The sequence below is a fragment of the Varroa destructor genome, unplaced genomic scaffold (assembly GCF_002443255.2).
Source record: "Varroa destructor unplaced genomic scaffold, Vdes_3.0 BEIS01000004.1, whole genome shotgun sequence".
Lineage (NCBI taxonomy): Eukaryota > Metazoa > Arthropoda > Arachnida > Mesostigmata > Varroidae > Varroa > Varroa destructor.
The window spans coordinates 8,600,547-8,617,609 of NW_019211457.1; the positions used below are offsets into that span (position 1 = coordinate 8,600,547).

General features: G+C 39.6%; 1 protein-coding gene and 1 long non-coding RNA gene across 5 annotated transcripts; one reads left to right on the forward strand and one right to left on the reverse strand.

Annotated features, from left to right (window-relative positions):
- Positions 1 to 421: 421 nt before the first annotated feature.
- Positions 422 to 7,262, reverse strand: LOC111250088 (uncharacterized). 3 transcript variants are annotated; one of them, XM_086987234.1, is made up of 6 exons: positions 5,573 to 7,262; positions 4,993 to 5,237; positions 4,205 to 4,275; positions 2,760 to 2,944; positions 2,409 to 2,556; positions 422 to 2,146 (listed from the first exon to the last, which is right to left on the reverse strand). In XM_086987234.1, exons 4-6 carry the CDS (start codon positions 2,927 to 2,929, stop codon positions 1,490 to 1,492), a joined length of 975 nt encoding a protein of 324 aa, XP_086843360.1. In that variant the 5' UTR covers positions 2,930 to 2,944; positions 4,205 to 4,275; positions 4,993 to 5,237; positions 5,573 to 7,262; the 3' UTR covers positions 422 to 1,489. The 3 variants fall into 3 exon arrangements, with proteins under 3 accessions (XP_086843360.1, XP_086843361.1, XP_022660499.1); XM_086987235.1 differs by lacking the exons at positions 4,993 to 5,237; positions 5,573 to 7,262 and having other exon boundaries at positions 4,205 to 4,578; XM_022804764.2 differs by lacking the exons at positions 4,205 to 4,275; positions 4,993 to 5,237; positions 5,573 to 7,262 and having other exon boundaries at positions 2,760 to 3,066.
- Positions 7,263 to 7,892: 630 nt separating this feature from the next.
- Positions 7,893 to 9,469, forward strand: LOC147755807 (uncharacterized). Of its 2 annotated transcripts, none has more exons than XR_015326504.1 (2): positions 7,893 to 8,033; positions 8,709 to 9,469. It is a non-coding gene; the product is annotated as an uncharacterized LOC147755807 (long non-coding RNA). The 2 variants fall into 2 exon arrangements; XR_015326505.1 differs by having other exon boundaries at positions 7,898 to 8,033; positions 8,700 to 9,469.
- Positions 9,470 to 17,063: the final 7,594 nt, after the last annotated feature.

A 17,063-nucleotide genomic window follows, 5' to 3' on the forward strand; every position in this document is an offset into this window, starting at 1 on the left:
CTATTATTTAGCGTCTTTCTGTTGGCAACATTTGGTAATTTCAGCTACGGACCTAACGCTCATTTGATTAGACGAAACAATACATTCAATATAATTTTTCGTCGTCTGACACTAGAAACGTTATTGGATATATTTGTATTCCGTAGAGGCATGGAAGTACTACCCCATACATAGTTTTTTGAAGTACGTTATGTGCGGCTACAAGAACATTCAAGTTCGCAAACAAGTAGGGTTTGCATGATTGTTTGTCCTTATTTTTTTTTTTAATAGTAAGGCATATATAATCTGTAAGTTATGTCATTATGTCATGATCGTCCACCGCCATAGACATTGTATTGAATCGGTACAGATTCGTCACATATGGGTGAAACGCAATTCATTTGGCTGGTTTTAGTAATATTTTACAGCACGAACATAGAAGTTCTTTTTGTTTTTATATAGTGTTAAAGACACTCATATTCTGCCCGTCGAGTAAGGCCATTGACAACCTATAATACTTCTATGCAGTCAGAACATCAAAAGAATCAGTAGCTAGAATATGTATATCATCCAAAAAAGTATCATTTTTCAGAATATCTGGGTCCTGGCAGGAACAACCCTGTGTAGCCTGTCAGCAAAGCTAAAACTACAGCAGGCTATTTGTCTTGGAAATGTCACAAGGCATATTTATGATGCATAACAGCGTAACGGTGTGGAATGTTCTGCGAATAGACAATTCCAGAAACATAGACGTCTTTTTATCACGTTTTTGGCATATTCAGCCTTAAGAACGAAATCTACTAAACTGCTGAATGTATTAAATAATGTGACAGTTATAAAACACAGATATTTGATGAACGACAAATTGTTTATATCCCTGTCGCTGTAAAAGACATTCGTCGTTAGCTAGGGTAAGTATTGTGTCCCTTTATACGTGAATAATACATGTTACATAATTAGGTCATGCGGTCCAATTGCAGTACTACAAATTAGTCACTTGAATGTTACATTTTCAAACGTATGTCACAGATACGCAGTAAAAATAAAACAAAAAGAGATCTACTACCACCGCTGAGCTAGCTCCGTAGCTCTGCTGAAAACAGCTTTGTTGTAGAAAATTAAGTATGTCGATTACATTGGTTCCATTGAAGTTCAACACCTAGAATGATGCGCAAAGCAGGAACCTTCTTTCATTCGACTATCAGCTGAGTATTGTGTTAAAGGACAAACGATCGTACCATGCACCACATAAATCGTTATGTTTAGATACTAAAAAACTAACAAAATATATTGAAGGTTTACTTGTCTTTTTCAAAGTCTATGTGTTTTCCAGTGCGGAAACACTATGGCATCAATCGTATTTCTTTTGCACAAACTCATGCCATGGTTTTTTGTCACTTCTGTCTATCAAAGCAAACATTTCTTGGATAAATGAAAACAATGACCAAGAGAAATCACAGCGCTTTTCATTGCAATCCGGTATCTACATATGTACGTCGAGCTTCATCATTTAATACGGAAAAATGGCGGCTAGCCGTAACGCCCGTCGTCCTTTGGTAGCTGTCGTTGGGCGCTGCTGCTCCGAATTTCCAGAGGTTTGAAGCGCGGTCTGAGAAAGATGTTTATGTTTTCGGTTGCAGTTCTCTTCGGCCGAACAACTCTTCGTGCCGTTTATGTTTTCCTTATCGGGAACTCGTCTTGGAAAAACAACATATTCCCTAAGCCTATATCCATTGTAGCAATCAGCCAAAGCCACTTTATCGTCCCTAGCTAACTGCAACTTCTCAAAAAAGGCTGCGAAGTCTTCGAGCATGTGGGCCGCATCAAGATCTGGAAACTGGCTCACCCCATACTTTTCCAAGAGGCAAGCGATTGAGCGTCTACGCGTGCAGCTGTACGGTAGACAAGGTAAAGCATTTTTGCCAGTTGCAAGGATTAAATAATAAACAGCATCAGGGTCATGATTCATCTGTCGAATCAAGTCGCGTACAATACGGCAGAACTCCTGTACATCGAATCTAGGGGACGCATTTTCTGTGCCACGATTTCTCGTTTCAAAAGGCACGGTTTGAATGGCTCCCATTTCATGTAAGATGTGAACTGCCGACAGCGGTAGGGTGGCACCCCTCAACTTCAAAAACCGGGTTTCCAATTCGTTTAGAGACAGCTGAAATAAATGAACACAAGCCGACACACACATTAACATCATTACGAAATAACACAGGGATGATCATATAATCCCGAGTAATCTGAGAGATTTCCACCACGAATAGGAACTCTGCGCTTACAAGTGTACAGGCTTTAGTCGTCTAAATGAACTACAGTTTATATTAAATTCTAGGTCTCGATTTTTTTTTCCAGTTCTCGGGGATTTCCCAGTAAAACACAAACGAGATTCATCTTGCTCGAACTTAGTAATCTTTACACACCGGTTTTGGACTTGCCATGAAAAAGGCAAGAACAATCGCGACGTCGGGTCCGCCGAGGGCGGTCGCTTGTCCCAGACTGAAATTCTGCCTGTTTTCCGCGGTCGTCTTTTCCTCAAATTCGTCTATCGTCTTGGGTAGCCTACGACACCTATGGATGAATACAAGTGCAATTAGACTAAAGCTAGCCTCAAAACATGATTCTCTATATTAAACCTTTGATACTACCTTTAAGGAATGTTCATCCTTGAAGTATTTTAATTCTCAGCTGAATAAATTAATCTTAGGCTAAATTGACTTGAAATGGGCTTGATGACAACACGAGCATATGAAGTAGTTTGTCTTGTAACTGACCTTTCCAAAGCGCGAATTGGGTCGACTGTCCTGGTGTTGTCTGAATTATTCACTAATTGCAAAATCCAGCGCTGGATGAAGTCCCGCCGCCATGTGGTATCAAGCCCAGTAAGCACTTTGGCCGAATAGTACATATCGGCTGATTGAGTCGCCAAAAGCATTTCCGCCATTTCCTGTACAATTTCCTGCAAGGTCCAGGGTTCGGGCATATCTAATTAATTCAACAATCTTCGTCAGCGTGGGCGTGAAATATGGTCAAACTGCATTTGTGAGTCATGACAGTAGTATTTAATAGCGCTACAAATTATGATAAACATATGCAAACAAAATAAAAAATTATATATTATATAGGTGATGCTTGCCGGTGAATTTATGATGAAGGATTTCACTTTCACGATGAAAGTCCATGATAATTTGAAAAAAACCCTCCATTATATTTTTCTGATCTGATTTAGTCCGCTCTATACGAATACAACCTTAATAATCCATATAATGTCTAGGCAGGCTTCCAAAGTCCTCATGCTAGGAAAAGATTATTGACGATAAATTTAGCTGGAAACAGTCGATGCGGATTGCGATAGGAAGAGCTTTGAGAACGTCGGGCAGTGCTACTGACAAGCACCTACTAGATGTGGTTAATTTTAAAAATCGTTTTGCCAGCTGCACACTGGAAAAACGTTGATTGGAAGGTATCAAGAATATTGGAAATGTACTATTAGGAAAAAGTTTTCGTGGACTAAAATACTAGAGTAACACAGCGTGGCACAGAGTGCTTGGATGTTTGTGATCGACAATTTCTATTGGGGGATGTATGTTTAACGAATTCTCTACTGATGGAGTGACTTTATGGGCAGGGTGCGATGACAAGTTCCAGATAAATCATTCGTTCAAGACCGCTAGAAACCTTCACCAAGTCCTGCTTTACCTTTATGCAAGACCTGAACCCGGCCTCGGCGAGACCAGGAAAGCCTATTAATGTAAACACTTCTGAAGCGCCAACGTGATTGAGCAATGACTTAACCCCATTAGTTCAAGGTATATTCCCAGCGCTTATAATATAAGCGCTGGGAATATACCTTGTACATTGTAAGTCCATATACGAATCATAGTCCAAAGACAAAACCGTTGCTTTTTGTTCGTCAGCATCAGAGTATTTGCCGTCTGCTATAATGAGCACAATAAGGACGGAAGGAATATTACAATCACAAGGAAAACGTCAGGTAACTCATGCTATGGAAGGTTACAATAGGAGAAAAAGCAAAAGTATATAAAAACATCGTATTATATAGTATGACTTTAAATTTTATTTTAGTATGACTAGTAAATTTTATTTGCACAAGTTTATCTAACATGCATAAAAAATTGGTTGCATATGCTTAATGTATATCAGGCTTGACAGTTTGGACTTTTCATTATTTATATCGTGACGCTTAGACGGAACTTACCTAACAGGCTTGAAGATAGCAGCTGGTGTTTGTTAAGTATTTTATAAACGACGTAAGCCAGCATTATGATACTGTAATTCGCAAACACGAAATTGAATAGAAATATATATACACGCTGTTATACAGTAGTCTTTTAAATTTTTATCGAGAAATAATGATTTCGCAGTGGCAAGTGCCGCATCAACCTATTTAAAGTCTAGTCTACGTAAATATTAATTTGCGATTGTGTATTTTATGAAGAATAACAAATTACTTCATTTTGATCGTTGCTGATTTGACCCGTTGCAATGCAAGCAGTTTCATCAGAATAAAAACTCAACAATTTTTTTGTCATGGCTTTATGCTTTGGTCTGGTTATCTTTGGTATAATAGATAACAAAAAAACTATAAAAGATATATATAAAACTACAATAAATATAAGATAAAATAGATAAAAAAAGAAGTGGCAAGAAGAATTTTGGCAGAGCCATTTTTTTGCGTATTTGCCGTCATTTTTATCGAATGTCCTACTATGAAATAAGACATTTTCTTTTCTTTAGACAGCGTACAAAATGTAAACTGAGCCTACTGACACCGCAATCCTTTATTAAAACCGTAATAATCTCGAACAAAGACCTTCTTTCTTGTGCATTGTGTATGCATCTTTCAAGTGACTCTTATTTAGAAGTGACTAACAAATCCTTGTTCCTGATAGATACTGTTTGTTGAAAAAGAAATAATTTCACTTAAGGATATTTTACACCCTTCAAAAAGGTTTCTTTTCGATTGTGTGGATTATATGGCCTTACCTTTTCTCCAGATGCGTATGGTGCAATCCATAAAGGCAGATCCGTCTGGAAGACCCGTGATGCCCTGCGGACGAACAGTTTCTGCGCGTATCTTTTGTATCTGCATTGTCTAATTGCGTATTGCATGCATACCGAGACGCTCCTGTGCAGGCCGCACATCTGTCGTCTGCGTCCGTTTGGCCAAAGGCTAAAGTAGCACCCGATGCGTGGCGCCTTCCAATTTCGTGCTCGAACTTAAGGAGATCCTGTAAATATAGATGATCCTGGCCGCTATATTAATTACCAGTTTACCTCTTAATGGAAGCTGCTTAGTTGTCCATCCATCAATAGCTATTGAATTTAGAATCTGTCCAGTACATAGTCACGAACCTCATGACTAAAACACAAAGCTCTAACCGATACTTTGTTACTGCGCAGTCTAAATATTAATAGTGCAACAGGGTATATGTTCTATAAAAGTAGATTCTATATCCTTGTTTATTTTTTTTTTTATAAAGTAAATTAGTGGACTATTTCTTTTAAATTCAACGCGTATTTTATGAATTTTGAAGAAAAACTTGCTCTACGTTATACTACTTACATTTGGATACTTCGCAGTTGAAGAAGCGGATTATACAGCTTTGCCTTTCTGGAGAAGCGTCCAAATTGCTAGGTAAGCGACAATGGTGGATCATACAGAACGCGTGCTTGGGTTTGAGCGGTTGCGCGATGTCCGGATTTTCGGGGTTTATTTCCCCTTTTGTTTTACTAGACAGATAATTTTTTTCACATGTACATGATGTACAAGAAGCATTCTCCCTGAAGACCTTCTCTGGTTAAAGGCCGAGAGAAATAGCAAAGCTGTATGAGTTTGGGTGGTCTCTTTCAATCGAACCAAAAGGATGTTCAGAAGTGACCGTCCACGGGCATCTTCCATTTCGTTCTCTGGGAAGGGGCTTCTACCCTTTCATGAAGGTTCTCAATACTAGGGTACAGCTGTGAGCTACAATGTGAGCTACTGTCATCATCGCATCATCATCGCATCATCATCGTCGTCGTCACGGGCGTCGCTTAAACTTGTTCCGCACGGAGAGCTATCTCTTTAAGTCGAAAGTTTCTCAGTTTAATTGGCTTTCGCGCTAACAATGGTCGACGCGTGGAGATATTTGTAGGCTACGAGAATCGCCAGGAGCTTCATCACTTCTATCGAGCGCGCAAGGAGTATTCGGAGAATCACTTGACGTATCGCTAAGAATCGGCTCTCTGCTGGAACGAGATTCACGACCTGTGAAAGTACGAACTAATTTAGACGGCTCAGCGCTAGGATGACCCGACGTCGACTTGCTGCGGGAATCGGGACCGTCGACCAAATAGGCGATCACGCGGTGTCTGCAGATATTTCGCTCGATAATTCTCGCCAATTCCCTGCAAAACAACGCTTAAAACTACTGGAAGTAACACTCGAAAGATGGAAGAAAGTTTAATTAAATAGACCGTATATATCCAGCATGTTTGATAGAATATATTACTTTTTTTTACGTATTGCACGCAGGAAAACCTACCCTGGCACTCTTAATGGAGGGTTCTTACTGTTAAACGCGGCGATCAGAATACTTATTGTTCTAGATAATGTATGTAGAAGGTCCTTCCAAAACAATGTGCTACAGTTGTGTGCAGCTTCTCTTTGGCATCTTGTAATGCCTTTAGTTGCTTTGAATTCTCATTCACAGCGTCAGGACATAACAGCAATGCGTAATAACGTCATAAATGAATTTATCAATCAAGCTAACCTTTTGTAATTCCGGACGCTTAGGCTTCCGTTCCAAAGATCTATTAGCAACACCATCATCTGGGAATAGGGACAAACACAAGTGACTCACGATGAAATACCTTCAATCAGTAGTTTTTAGTAGATTGGATTCATATATAAATATATAATCACATCGAGTAGTATTGCTTTCGTAAATATTCGGAGAAATTTGTTGGAGAGAGGGGGGAGAGAGAGAAGTCTATTGCTGGCAACGTCACTTATCGAGAGAAACAGAAATCTGTTGCTGGCATTTTTAGAGTCTTTTTTGTTACTCTTTTTCATTCTGTCTCTGTCAGACAACACGAGCTGGAGAGCTACGTACAGTCTTACCCTGAACTGCTACTAAAGAAACCAACGTGTAAACGTGTGTATTCACTGCTACTAAAGAAACCAACGTGTAAACGTGTGTATTCACTACGGAATACTGCCCGCTGTTTATATGGTAATGCAATAATTTTTACTGTAATACATCAATGCTCGCTGTTAATGCTTGAGGATCCCATAACGTCACCGATTTCGAAATTCGTCGTAAATCATTAATTGTAAACTCAGCTGATATTTTACCCACAGAACACTAGTGAGGGCTGATTCGAATCTCGCCGCTCACAGCTCCGTAAACCTTCAATGTACGGAGATATCTTGGTCAGCTTCACCAATCAGAATCTACTCCGTATCAGGCAAAAGTTGTACTTATCAGGTAGTAGTATTTTATTACCACAGACAGTTAAGTCCGCGTAACTGAGATCGATTCTGGATCTTTTGGAGTGTATCGTACTAAGGTCGGACGTCTTCGATCTCTTCCTTTACTTTTCCGCCTTCTCTCTGTTCGAGTTGTTTCTACAACAGTTTCTTCCCGATCCACTTCTCTTCGTCTACGATTACAGGCAATTCGCTCGCGACAGCACAGATATGATAACTGCGCCATCACGATTACACAAAGCAGGCCCAGCCCTATTTCCCAGCCAGATAGTCCTTCTACAACATCATCGAAATAATCCTGCCATCCTTCAGAACCACCTCGTATCAACCGCCGCTGATGTTTCACAATCCGTCCACGCCTTAATCTGGGGTGGAGCTGTGGCCGCCGTCTTCTGCCTTGAACATTCACGAAGCTAGATCTACTTCCTTTAGACAACATCTTCATTAGCATCGGTTTCGATTCACCTGCGATGAATTTACCAGCTCGTTAGTGCAATGCTATCGCGGATTGGTCGTCTACTACGCGTATCACGCTCGTGTGCTGGGATTGCAGGTATTTGACGGCAGTTAAATTGATCGCTTTTAGAATTCTGTATGACTTTGTTGTTGATCTCACTGCGGTGTTCGAAGTTTATAGGAAATTTAGCGCCCGAGTTTAATTCCTAAGATAGTATATGCATTCGTCTATGAATATGTATTCATATCCGGATGTACCTGAGAAAAGACGTATGGTCAGAAACAGAGACATTTGCTTCCATTTTTTCACACGCTTTCATTTTTTCTATCTGTATTTTTCTAGTTTAAATTAATTGATCCAGGTTAACATAAACTCAGTATGAACTGACAACGAAAGCAATTCAGTTTTTGCATCGAAGTACAAAGGTACTATGATAAGTATTACGAAAAGACTACTGTAGTCTCTATTCTCTACTTAATTTATATTGGAGTTACGTATCTCGGAAGTACCATCCATCGTGGTAGCCATAGGTGAGTTATAGGACATTAGACACCAGGAACATAGAGGTTAACCTTGAAGGTCATGGTTGGAATTCAAAATTGCTGATGCTTGTTGACACCTACTATTAGTTTGGAGTTGAAGCATTTACTTCACTTGGCTTTGAATAAAAATGCAGACAGTGACAGACCCAGTGCAGAAGTTAGGAGAATCAGAGGTATCTTAATCGTGCTCGTCTGCGAATGCTTGATTTCAATGATCGAGGCCTTTCAGATGACGCCAATGAAAGGATACGACAGCTAGCAGGATAGCGCAGTGGATGCGATGATCTGAAAGACAATGGTTCGGTAGCCATACGAACGAATCCTGCAAGGAGACGAGCAGAAGGGTTTTAACTTTCCATGCATAACCCATCAGCGGCTATGTTCGGAGTTCACAAGAATGCAAATTTGCGTTCTCAAACAGAAGCGGAATAGAACGTCGAAAACAAAAATGGTGCAGTCCTTGTAGTAGTTCCATGATAGCGTGTATATATGGGAGCTTCAGTAGTTTCGGTTGTTTACAACCGAGATGATACCAAAAATAGGAAAATAATTGCAAAGCGAGAATTGTAAAACATAAAGCAACACGTGCTTTTAAGCACGTGATATGTTCGGCAGGGGTTTGGGTTGCTCTTGCGACAAGCACATTTTGTAGTGAATATCTTGGGGCTAATAATTCCTAGAACACTTCTTTTACCGGTGTTAAATTAATGGCTTAAGTTCTATGCAAAAATGTTAACTTACTGTGCGATATAATCAGTTTAGTCAATCAATTAAAAAGCATATAGATATGATCATTCAGTATGACACAGTTAGCACAACGTTGAACAACACACACTTGTCATTTTTTAATTTATAATTAGCAGTTCTCAGTGTTGTAACGATGTATCCTGAAATAAGAAAAGAGTATCTTGAAATAAGTTCCTTTAAACTGGGGCACTTTACTTGAGAAGAAAACTGGTAATTAAAAATTCCTTTGTAACAACAGTTCAAGATCATCGTGTCGATGTTATCCTTTGTGATTATTGATGAACTTAAAAAGAACGGGCTGTCCAAACATTTCCGTAGGTAGGTAGGCAGCTCGTTTTCATGTAGCTCGCATTAAGAAAATGAATGTCATCGATACGACCAATTTTGAAAGACCTATCCACAGTTGAGTTCCATGAAAAGGCCAAACGGAATGAGTCTATTGGGGAGCGCTCAGTAACCTACTAGAACCCGCCTCTTGACCAGCAACTGGAGAAAAACGCAGGAGCGAAGGTAATCGTCAGTTACAGGAAGATCCTTTTTCCCGTTGTCTATTTGCTGATTTGTTATTGTTGGTGCCACATTAGTACATTAGACTGTGTACTGAATGTTTGTCGTACAATATCCTTGAATAGTCACAACTTCAACGTCGCGGCAATAGCCAGCGGTCATTGACAGGCGTAGCAGGGCTCTTGCAGAGAAAAGGCTGACATCTAGGTGTCGACGCTGTACACAACCCTCGGGGGCACATGAGCTGCGATGAGTTTTACATCCAAATATACAAATATAAATTTATATATCTAAATATACTTTATTTACAGATCTCAGTGTAGTAACCACGTAAAACTGCCGTATTCATAGCTCCTCATAGGTACTGATGGGGATGTTAGACAAAAGAAAACAGACATTTTTAGTTAGATTTAGTCTATTATATCTATCTACCTCTCATCATCTTCATCATCTTTTCAAAATAATTTGATCTTGTTTAGAGTTTAAAGTAACAATTTTAATACATCACAGCTTGCCATGTTACCTAAGGTCAAGCCTAATAAAAATATACGCTATGTTTGTGGACACAATTATTGTTAATATCACCATACACATTTTACTATAAGCTAGCCATTACAATATGCAGCCTTTATAGCTGACCTTGAAAATAAAAGAGCTAGTAGTGAGTGACTATGTTACTATTGATTTTATGTGATAAGCGAAGCATTTTTCACAAGAAGCGACCCATTGTGGCAGAAGGGCAGGAAAACCTCTACTACTCCCCTTACGGTTAAATGTACCAAGAAAAGCCCCCGTCCAAGTTTGACGTAAAGGTCGAAATGTCTAAAATGTTCGCTATTTTGTATTTTTTCTCCCATTCGACTGTTTTTTCTTATTTTTCTCTAATGGATCCTTTTACTTTCATGCCCCACTCTTTCTCGTATCTTCCCTCTCACTTCCCATTGAGTTTAAAGAAACCTCATCAGACACTAGAGGTAAGTTGTTCAAACCTCCGTCCACAATCAACCGGAAAAGTTTGTAGATCGATGTAATTTACTGCGTGTGAACAATATTTTGTGTTTCAATACAAGCGTCACCAGCCTATATTTGCTCGCGGTCTTATGCGACGTTGGGTCGTGATTCGTCTCATTATTATGCGATGTCCATATATGCTTCGTAAAAGCTGTCTCCTTTATCGTGGTCGAGCGCCACCTAAGTTTCGTCATTCTTTTGGGCGACACTTTCGTGAGAATATTCTTCCGTGACTATTATAAAGCACTTAACACGAACTTCCGTAGAAATCTTTGTCGAAGTTCGTCATCAGATACCGCAACGGTAGAGTTTACAATTGAGCCGATCATTTATTTTGGTCGGAAAAAAATTGTCTTTATATAGCAAGTACCAGCTTGACCAGAATGTAAACAACACATTTTCCCCACATTTTAATTATGAGAAAAAAAATATGCGTCTATATTAACGGTTTTACAGGAATTCTTTTTCTTCCTGGTTGATATTTGGGGTTACCTGCTTTTGTTGATCGCAGTGGGCAGGCTTGTTTACTTTGCTGCCCCTAAAACTACGCTATGGTTCTACACCATACGCACGGGCTTTTGTTTTTGTATTGTACTAATTTGTAGACAATGTATGTGGGCAGGGTTTGCTATTTATGAAGCGAACATGTAACGAAAACGCTCTAATAATCAGCCTGATTCTGCTAATCGGCTCAAGGCTGGGATATAATTTATCATTAGATACTAGAGAACTACTGCTTATTAGATGGCATAAGTCAATGCACGATATTTGGAGGTCAACCCAATTTACTGCATGCTAAATAACTACGCCGGCGGGATACATTTTCCGGCTCAATATCACGTACCTGTGTCTTGAAACACCAAATAATGTTTGGTCCTCGATCCTTATCGCATTGGCCTTCGACTGCTGAGAACCTCGCTTTTGACAGCCGAGACGATCGGATTTTTGTAGAAACCGAGCGCGTAAAAAAGCTAACAATAAACAAGATTGCGCAACATGCGTATCTTAACATTGTTGATTCGTAAGTACCGCCTCGCGACGTGGAACCCAAACATTTTAATGCCCACTGTCATCGTTGGGATAATTAAACGCCTTGTCCTTGTGGGCGTTGTCATCTGCATTCCAACGCAGCGTTACCTGACCTAGTCGCTTGTTTCGATAACATTTTCTTGGAAAAAATCCGCCGATGGTGGCGACACTCTTAAGAATGTCCATAGAATTTATTCGGGTGTAATTCTCTAAAATAACTGCATATATATAAAGAAGTAAAATATATTCATGTAGATTTGTGTGGGCCTGTCTTCGAGATCTTAAATCACAGAAAAAGACAATAACCAGAATGAAGTAGAGCATTAAACTCTAATAGAATATATTCCGGGTTTGTTACCTTGTTTGAAGGATTTACCGGGCAATGTAAACCCAAAAAGCTTTTTTTCCTTCAACGATTGTCCCAAAAAAAATCTAGATCGCAGAATTTTTTTAGTTCAACGCATTGAACATCTGTCAGCATTACATTAAATGCCTGTCTTCTATAAAAAAGTAAATCGTGTTTATTGTAAAATGCATATGCCCTTGGATGTAATTGGCACTCACGTTACGACTCGTTTATAATGAAGATACTAAGCTAGAATGGAAACGCAAGAAATGACTGATTTCAAGAGACTTAAATATCGGCATTGAGACAGCACCGTTTGGCTTGGGAATCTGCCTTCGCAGCCGCTAAAAGCTGCTGTCACGTGACGCGGGCCTATTCACATTATCTACAATACTCACCCAGCTTCTACAGAGTTTCAATATGGTTACGGCAACAAAGCAATTCGCCTTCGGCAACTCGTTTCGTAAAGTGTCTGTCGCATCCTAGAGAACACAATTCCATCCTATTTCCATTGGCAAAACTGAATGTAGGTATAATTTAACGTTCGGGACTTTTCAAATGTCTGCAATTATATTAAGAGTTCAGAAGGCCGGTTTGGGCATAGAAGGCTAACAACGTTTACTGCAACCTAAAACGGTCACCGTTAACACGTTACTAACGGCCGTCGTTAGAAATGATCTAGGAATCTTACTTTGATGGTCATTGTATATGAATACTTCATAATGCAGTGGGCTAGTTACTCCCCAAAGGTGTATGCTCCGACTTCACTGCAAGGACTCATTAGAACAACGTCTGCGGGATTTTCTTGTGAGATATCCAAAATTCCAATTGCATGTTCTATGGCTTCCTATTTCGCGAGATCTCCGCCAGGGGTTTCAATGAGCCAATTTTAAGCGCTCTGGCTAATAGATTATAGATTAGGTCGAAACGCCCAGGAAAGCTGACATGTAAACGACGAAGTAGATGAGTATAAATGGATCTCAGAAAAACATGCAGCCTGTACTTTTTCCACGCAGCCTATATTTTTGCCCTGTTTGCCATGAAATGTTCGTAGCTTTCGATAACCGGTATACTTCGATCGCCTCTCAATGCTAAGTCACTTTTAACTTCAGTAGCACCATCAACCTCATTGCACGTGTAAGAATTCATTGACCGCGTTGTATACGGAGGAATTCTCATAGATTCTGTCGTAATCCTGTCGTTAAACCGATTGAAAAATTATGAAGCTAGCATAACGCGATTTAATGAAAAATAAAGTAAAATAATATATATGGTGGTATACCAATGCACTGTGTTCAACGTAGTTAAATATTTCCCTTCAGGAATAGCTATGTGAATCAGGCGCCGTATCTACGATATGCCTGTGGGATCTACTTCAAAAGAAACTAGGGCTTATTAGTCCTAATCTTGATCTAACAAGTCAATAAAATACTATGGACGACGGTACGACTCCGTTGTCCAATTTCTCTAAGCTTCTACGGCTCCGTTGTCCAATTTCTCTAAGCTTCTAAGTTTAACTACATTTTGCAGACACAGGCCACCAAAGCACATCTGTATGCAACCCTTTAGTAGATGCTGTCCGAATTAAAATACGCCTGTATACTGAAGAGCACAGCCAAAGATAGCCCAGAAATTGGGCTTCTTTAGCAACTGTTACTCCTACCGCTGAAGAATTCTACCAGTCAGCCGCCTTAATGTGGCTTGTTGTCCAGAGAACCGTATTAATTTCCCTCCATCAATTCAGATTCAACTTTTATTTTTCTTAAGATCGCGACCTTCTTACCAACTTCCACCAGTGCGACCAAATTACAATCAAATGACAGAACATATTTCTCTTTTTTTTCCTTTAAACTTCAGCCACAGCGGTTAAATTGGCATCACAATTTTCTTGGTCAATTCTCATCCGTCCCCCACGACAGGATATCGGTTATGTTCTCTTGACTACCGTAATTGGGAACAGAAGCACTATCTGCACCAATTTCACTCTTGACGTGTCTTCGTCGGTGACCGTGTGGCGGCAGGGCCAACTTCCCAAATCGAATAATATATTTAAGTCCGATCAATAGTAACGCCACGAAACCAAATAGGCCGATGGTAGACCACACTTCACTTGAATGGTTGTTCGATTGACCACCGCGCAAGAATCGCTGAAGCCGTTTAAGGGTCTGTCCTCCCCGACCCGATCTAGCGATCTGCCGCCTTAAGATTCGTCTATGGCTTTCAGACCGAGCGTAGTTTGGCCTCATGAATCGTCTACGGATCATCATGTCAAGCCTTCGCCGTATTCGCCCGCGATTTTTCAAATAAAGAAAGGTACTTCAAAATTAGCTTAAAGAATATTGCCAGATATATTCGTTGTTTGCTTTGTTAACTATACTAGAACTACATAAGGTTTCGTAAGGTCCTTTAAATGTCAGGTTATATACCTTCAATTATCGACTGTCATATTGGTAAAAGTAACGGAAATTACTAATCGTAGAAGCATTGAAGTAACATATTCATTGATCATATATATTAAACTCGAACACAAATCGTGGCTCCTTCTCCCCAGAAATTTTCGGGTTCGATATTGAAAAACTGGTTCAACCTGATTTTGAAACGCTTGTTCACCGTCTATTATATGGTTCCAAATTCAATTGGTCAGTAATTGGAAAAACTGGTAATCCGTAGGTAAAAGATTTGAGTGTAATGGGATACGTTATGCAATATGGTGTGTCTCACACACGCTTGCGTAACCCAACCTTTAGCAGTCCGGACTCGTAATTTTAGCTAAGTTTTCGTATACTCATAATGTCTGAAGTTAAGCAGTATTTGCAATTTATCTTTCGTTCACCACATAGACCTTGAATAGCTGACCAGAGTTGGGCAAATTCTTTAGATTCAAGATTCCCTCTTTCAACTCCCTAACGCCTTTTTGAACAGTCTTCTTAGTATTTAGCGGGGCAAATATTTCCAACCGTTTCTGCAGCTGTTTCGCGAGGCCGAAATGGAAGAAATGTTCTTTATTTCATTTTCGGGGTCATAGAAACGTGAGGTCTCTTTTTTGCAAGACAGGAATCCTCAAATCGTGTGTTATGAAGCAGTGACGAAGACACCAAAAAAAATAAGGAAGATCAAAATATGGAGCATTTACAAACAAGATGCCGGATATATACATATAGTTTGTAGAGCTACGTGTAATCTCGAAGTAACGGGCGCAACTGTTTTCAGCTAAAAACCCGCCTGGTGCTCACCGTCACCGATAAGAAACGTCCGCGATTCCTAAGGTGAAAAGTCCTAAGGTGTAGCTAACTTTCCGTGGTTTCGGCGTCTCAATTCAGTTATATCTAACTATTGTTTCTCTGATGGTTTGCCTGATGTTTTTGCTCGCCTTCGATGAATTTCATTCGATAAACGGAAGCTTAATCATTGTGCATGGATCTTCAGCACTAAAGGACATCTGTGTCTGAAAGCTTCTTCTTCATCAATGATGCTCGACCAGTATCTAATACTAGTCAAAAACTTTAAATCAATTTTCGTCTGCTAATAGTACGCGGGTAGTATACTATAGGCTTCTAATAAAATATCTAATCATCAATAGAAGTATGAACTGAAATGTTTTACATTATCCATTTATACAGCGCAATATTTACATGTATGTATCAGTTAATAACAAGAAAACACTGTCAGACTATGCCGCGCTATTAGGAATTTTTCTCACGAACACTCCGGAATACAACACAGATGAAACAATAATCCTTTGAAAAATCATTTGCTAGATATATATTGTATATATTTACAATATATATATTTAAAATATATGTACTCAAACGTTAAAAACACACCTCTGTATTACTGACATATTCAGTACAGGTAGTACTTCTTTTAATGTTAAACAAATTTGGTGCCAATGGTGCCTTTAGGACAAGTTTAATGAACAAAGAATAATACAACATTTGGCTAAAGGGAGGTAAGTTCATTTCGATAAGATTATTAAGGCATATCGCCTATGATGTGCTCAACTCTATGGATGACCAGCTAAGAAGTATTTTAAGATAAAGCCGAAAATGGCGATGTTTCAAGATACACTGTACTCCATACATATCTTTGTCTTCCCCCAGCAGCAACTTAATTGACATTCGAAAAGAAAACAAGGCCTGGGACCTATATGGCCATCCACCGATACCTATTTATTACGCTTATAGCAACTTCTACTCTAGCGTTAGCCTATAGCGGCAAGCCTAGTTTTATTGTTACATGCAAGCCACCTTCTTAGGACAAGGACGGTGTATCTGCAGGTCAGTTTTGACTGTTAAGGAGTAACGAAAGCAATGGTCGCTGTTACTTGTTACAATGTTGCATAGGCACTCCCACAACGAACAGTTGTCAATTTATCTGCTAATTTTGTTTGTAGATCTCTGGCGTACTCAACGCAAAATCTAAAAGACATTTATCGTTTGCGACGAAACACGACAATCCCTTTTGGTTGGCTGAGGCGGTAACGTGGGGCTGACAATTGACAGTAGTTTGTTTACTCCTTCCACGAACTGTGGTCAATGTTCGATGACATAGGTTTGACGCGCGATTGATGATGACGATGATTTCATTGACTTTAGCCGTTTTTGTCGATAACAACCTCTCCTAGTTCCACAAGTCTACACCGTTTTGTTCGAATCCCCGAAGAGAATATTAATAAATTGATCAAGCATCGCAAAGAAAACATTCATAGAAGAACCACTGTATCATTTTTGACATGAATGGTGAGTGTTCGTTATAGCTATGATTGAATTTCCCTCTCAAAAGCGCTAAAAGTGTTTCCGTTGAGATCCTTCCCCTACCGGATTGGCGTCGTAGGCAAAAGCTTTTCCTGGGCAAATGAATTCAACGGGACACGCATTCTCCCACCGAAGCTTAGATTATCAACGATGAAAAATCCCATTGACAACTTTTCGTGTCAATTATCAT

Bases quoted from the DNA above. Each gene is read 5' to 3' on its own strand.
- LOC111250088 (XM_022804764.2), bottom strand. From the start codon at position 2,968: ATGCCCGAACCCTGGACCTTGCAGGAAATTGTACAGGAAATGGCGGAA. The intron at 2,557-2,759 runs GTCAGTTACAAG...ATTCATCCATAG, and splicing joins CCAATTCGCGCTTTGGAAAG to GTGTCGTAGGCTACCCAAGA. The intron at 2,147-2,408 runs GTGTGTAAAGAT...CATTTATTTCAG, and splicing joins TCATGGCAAGTCCAAAACCG to CTGTCTCTAAACGAATTGGA.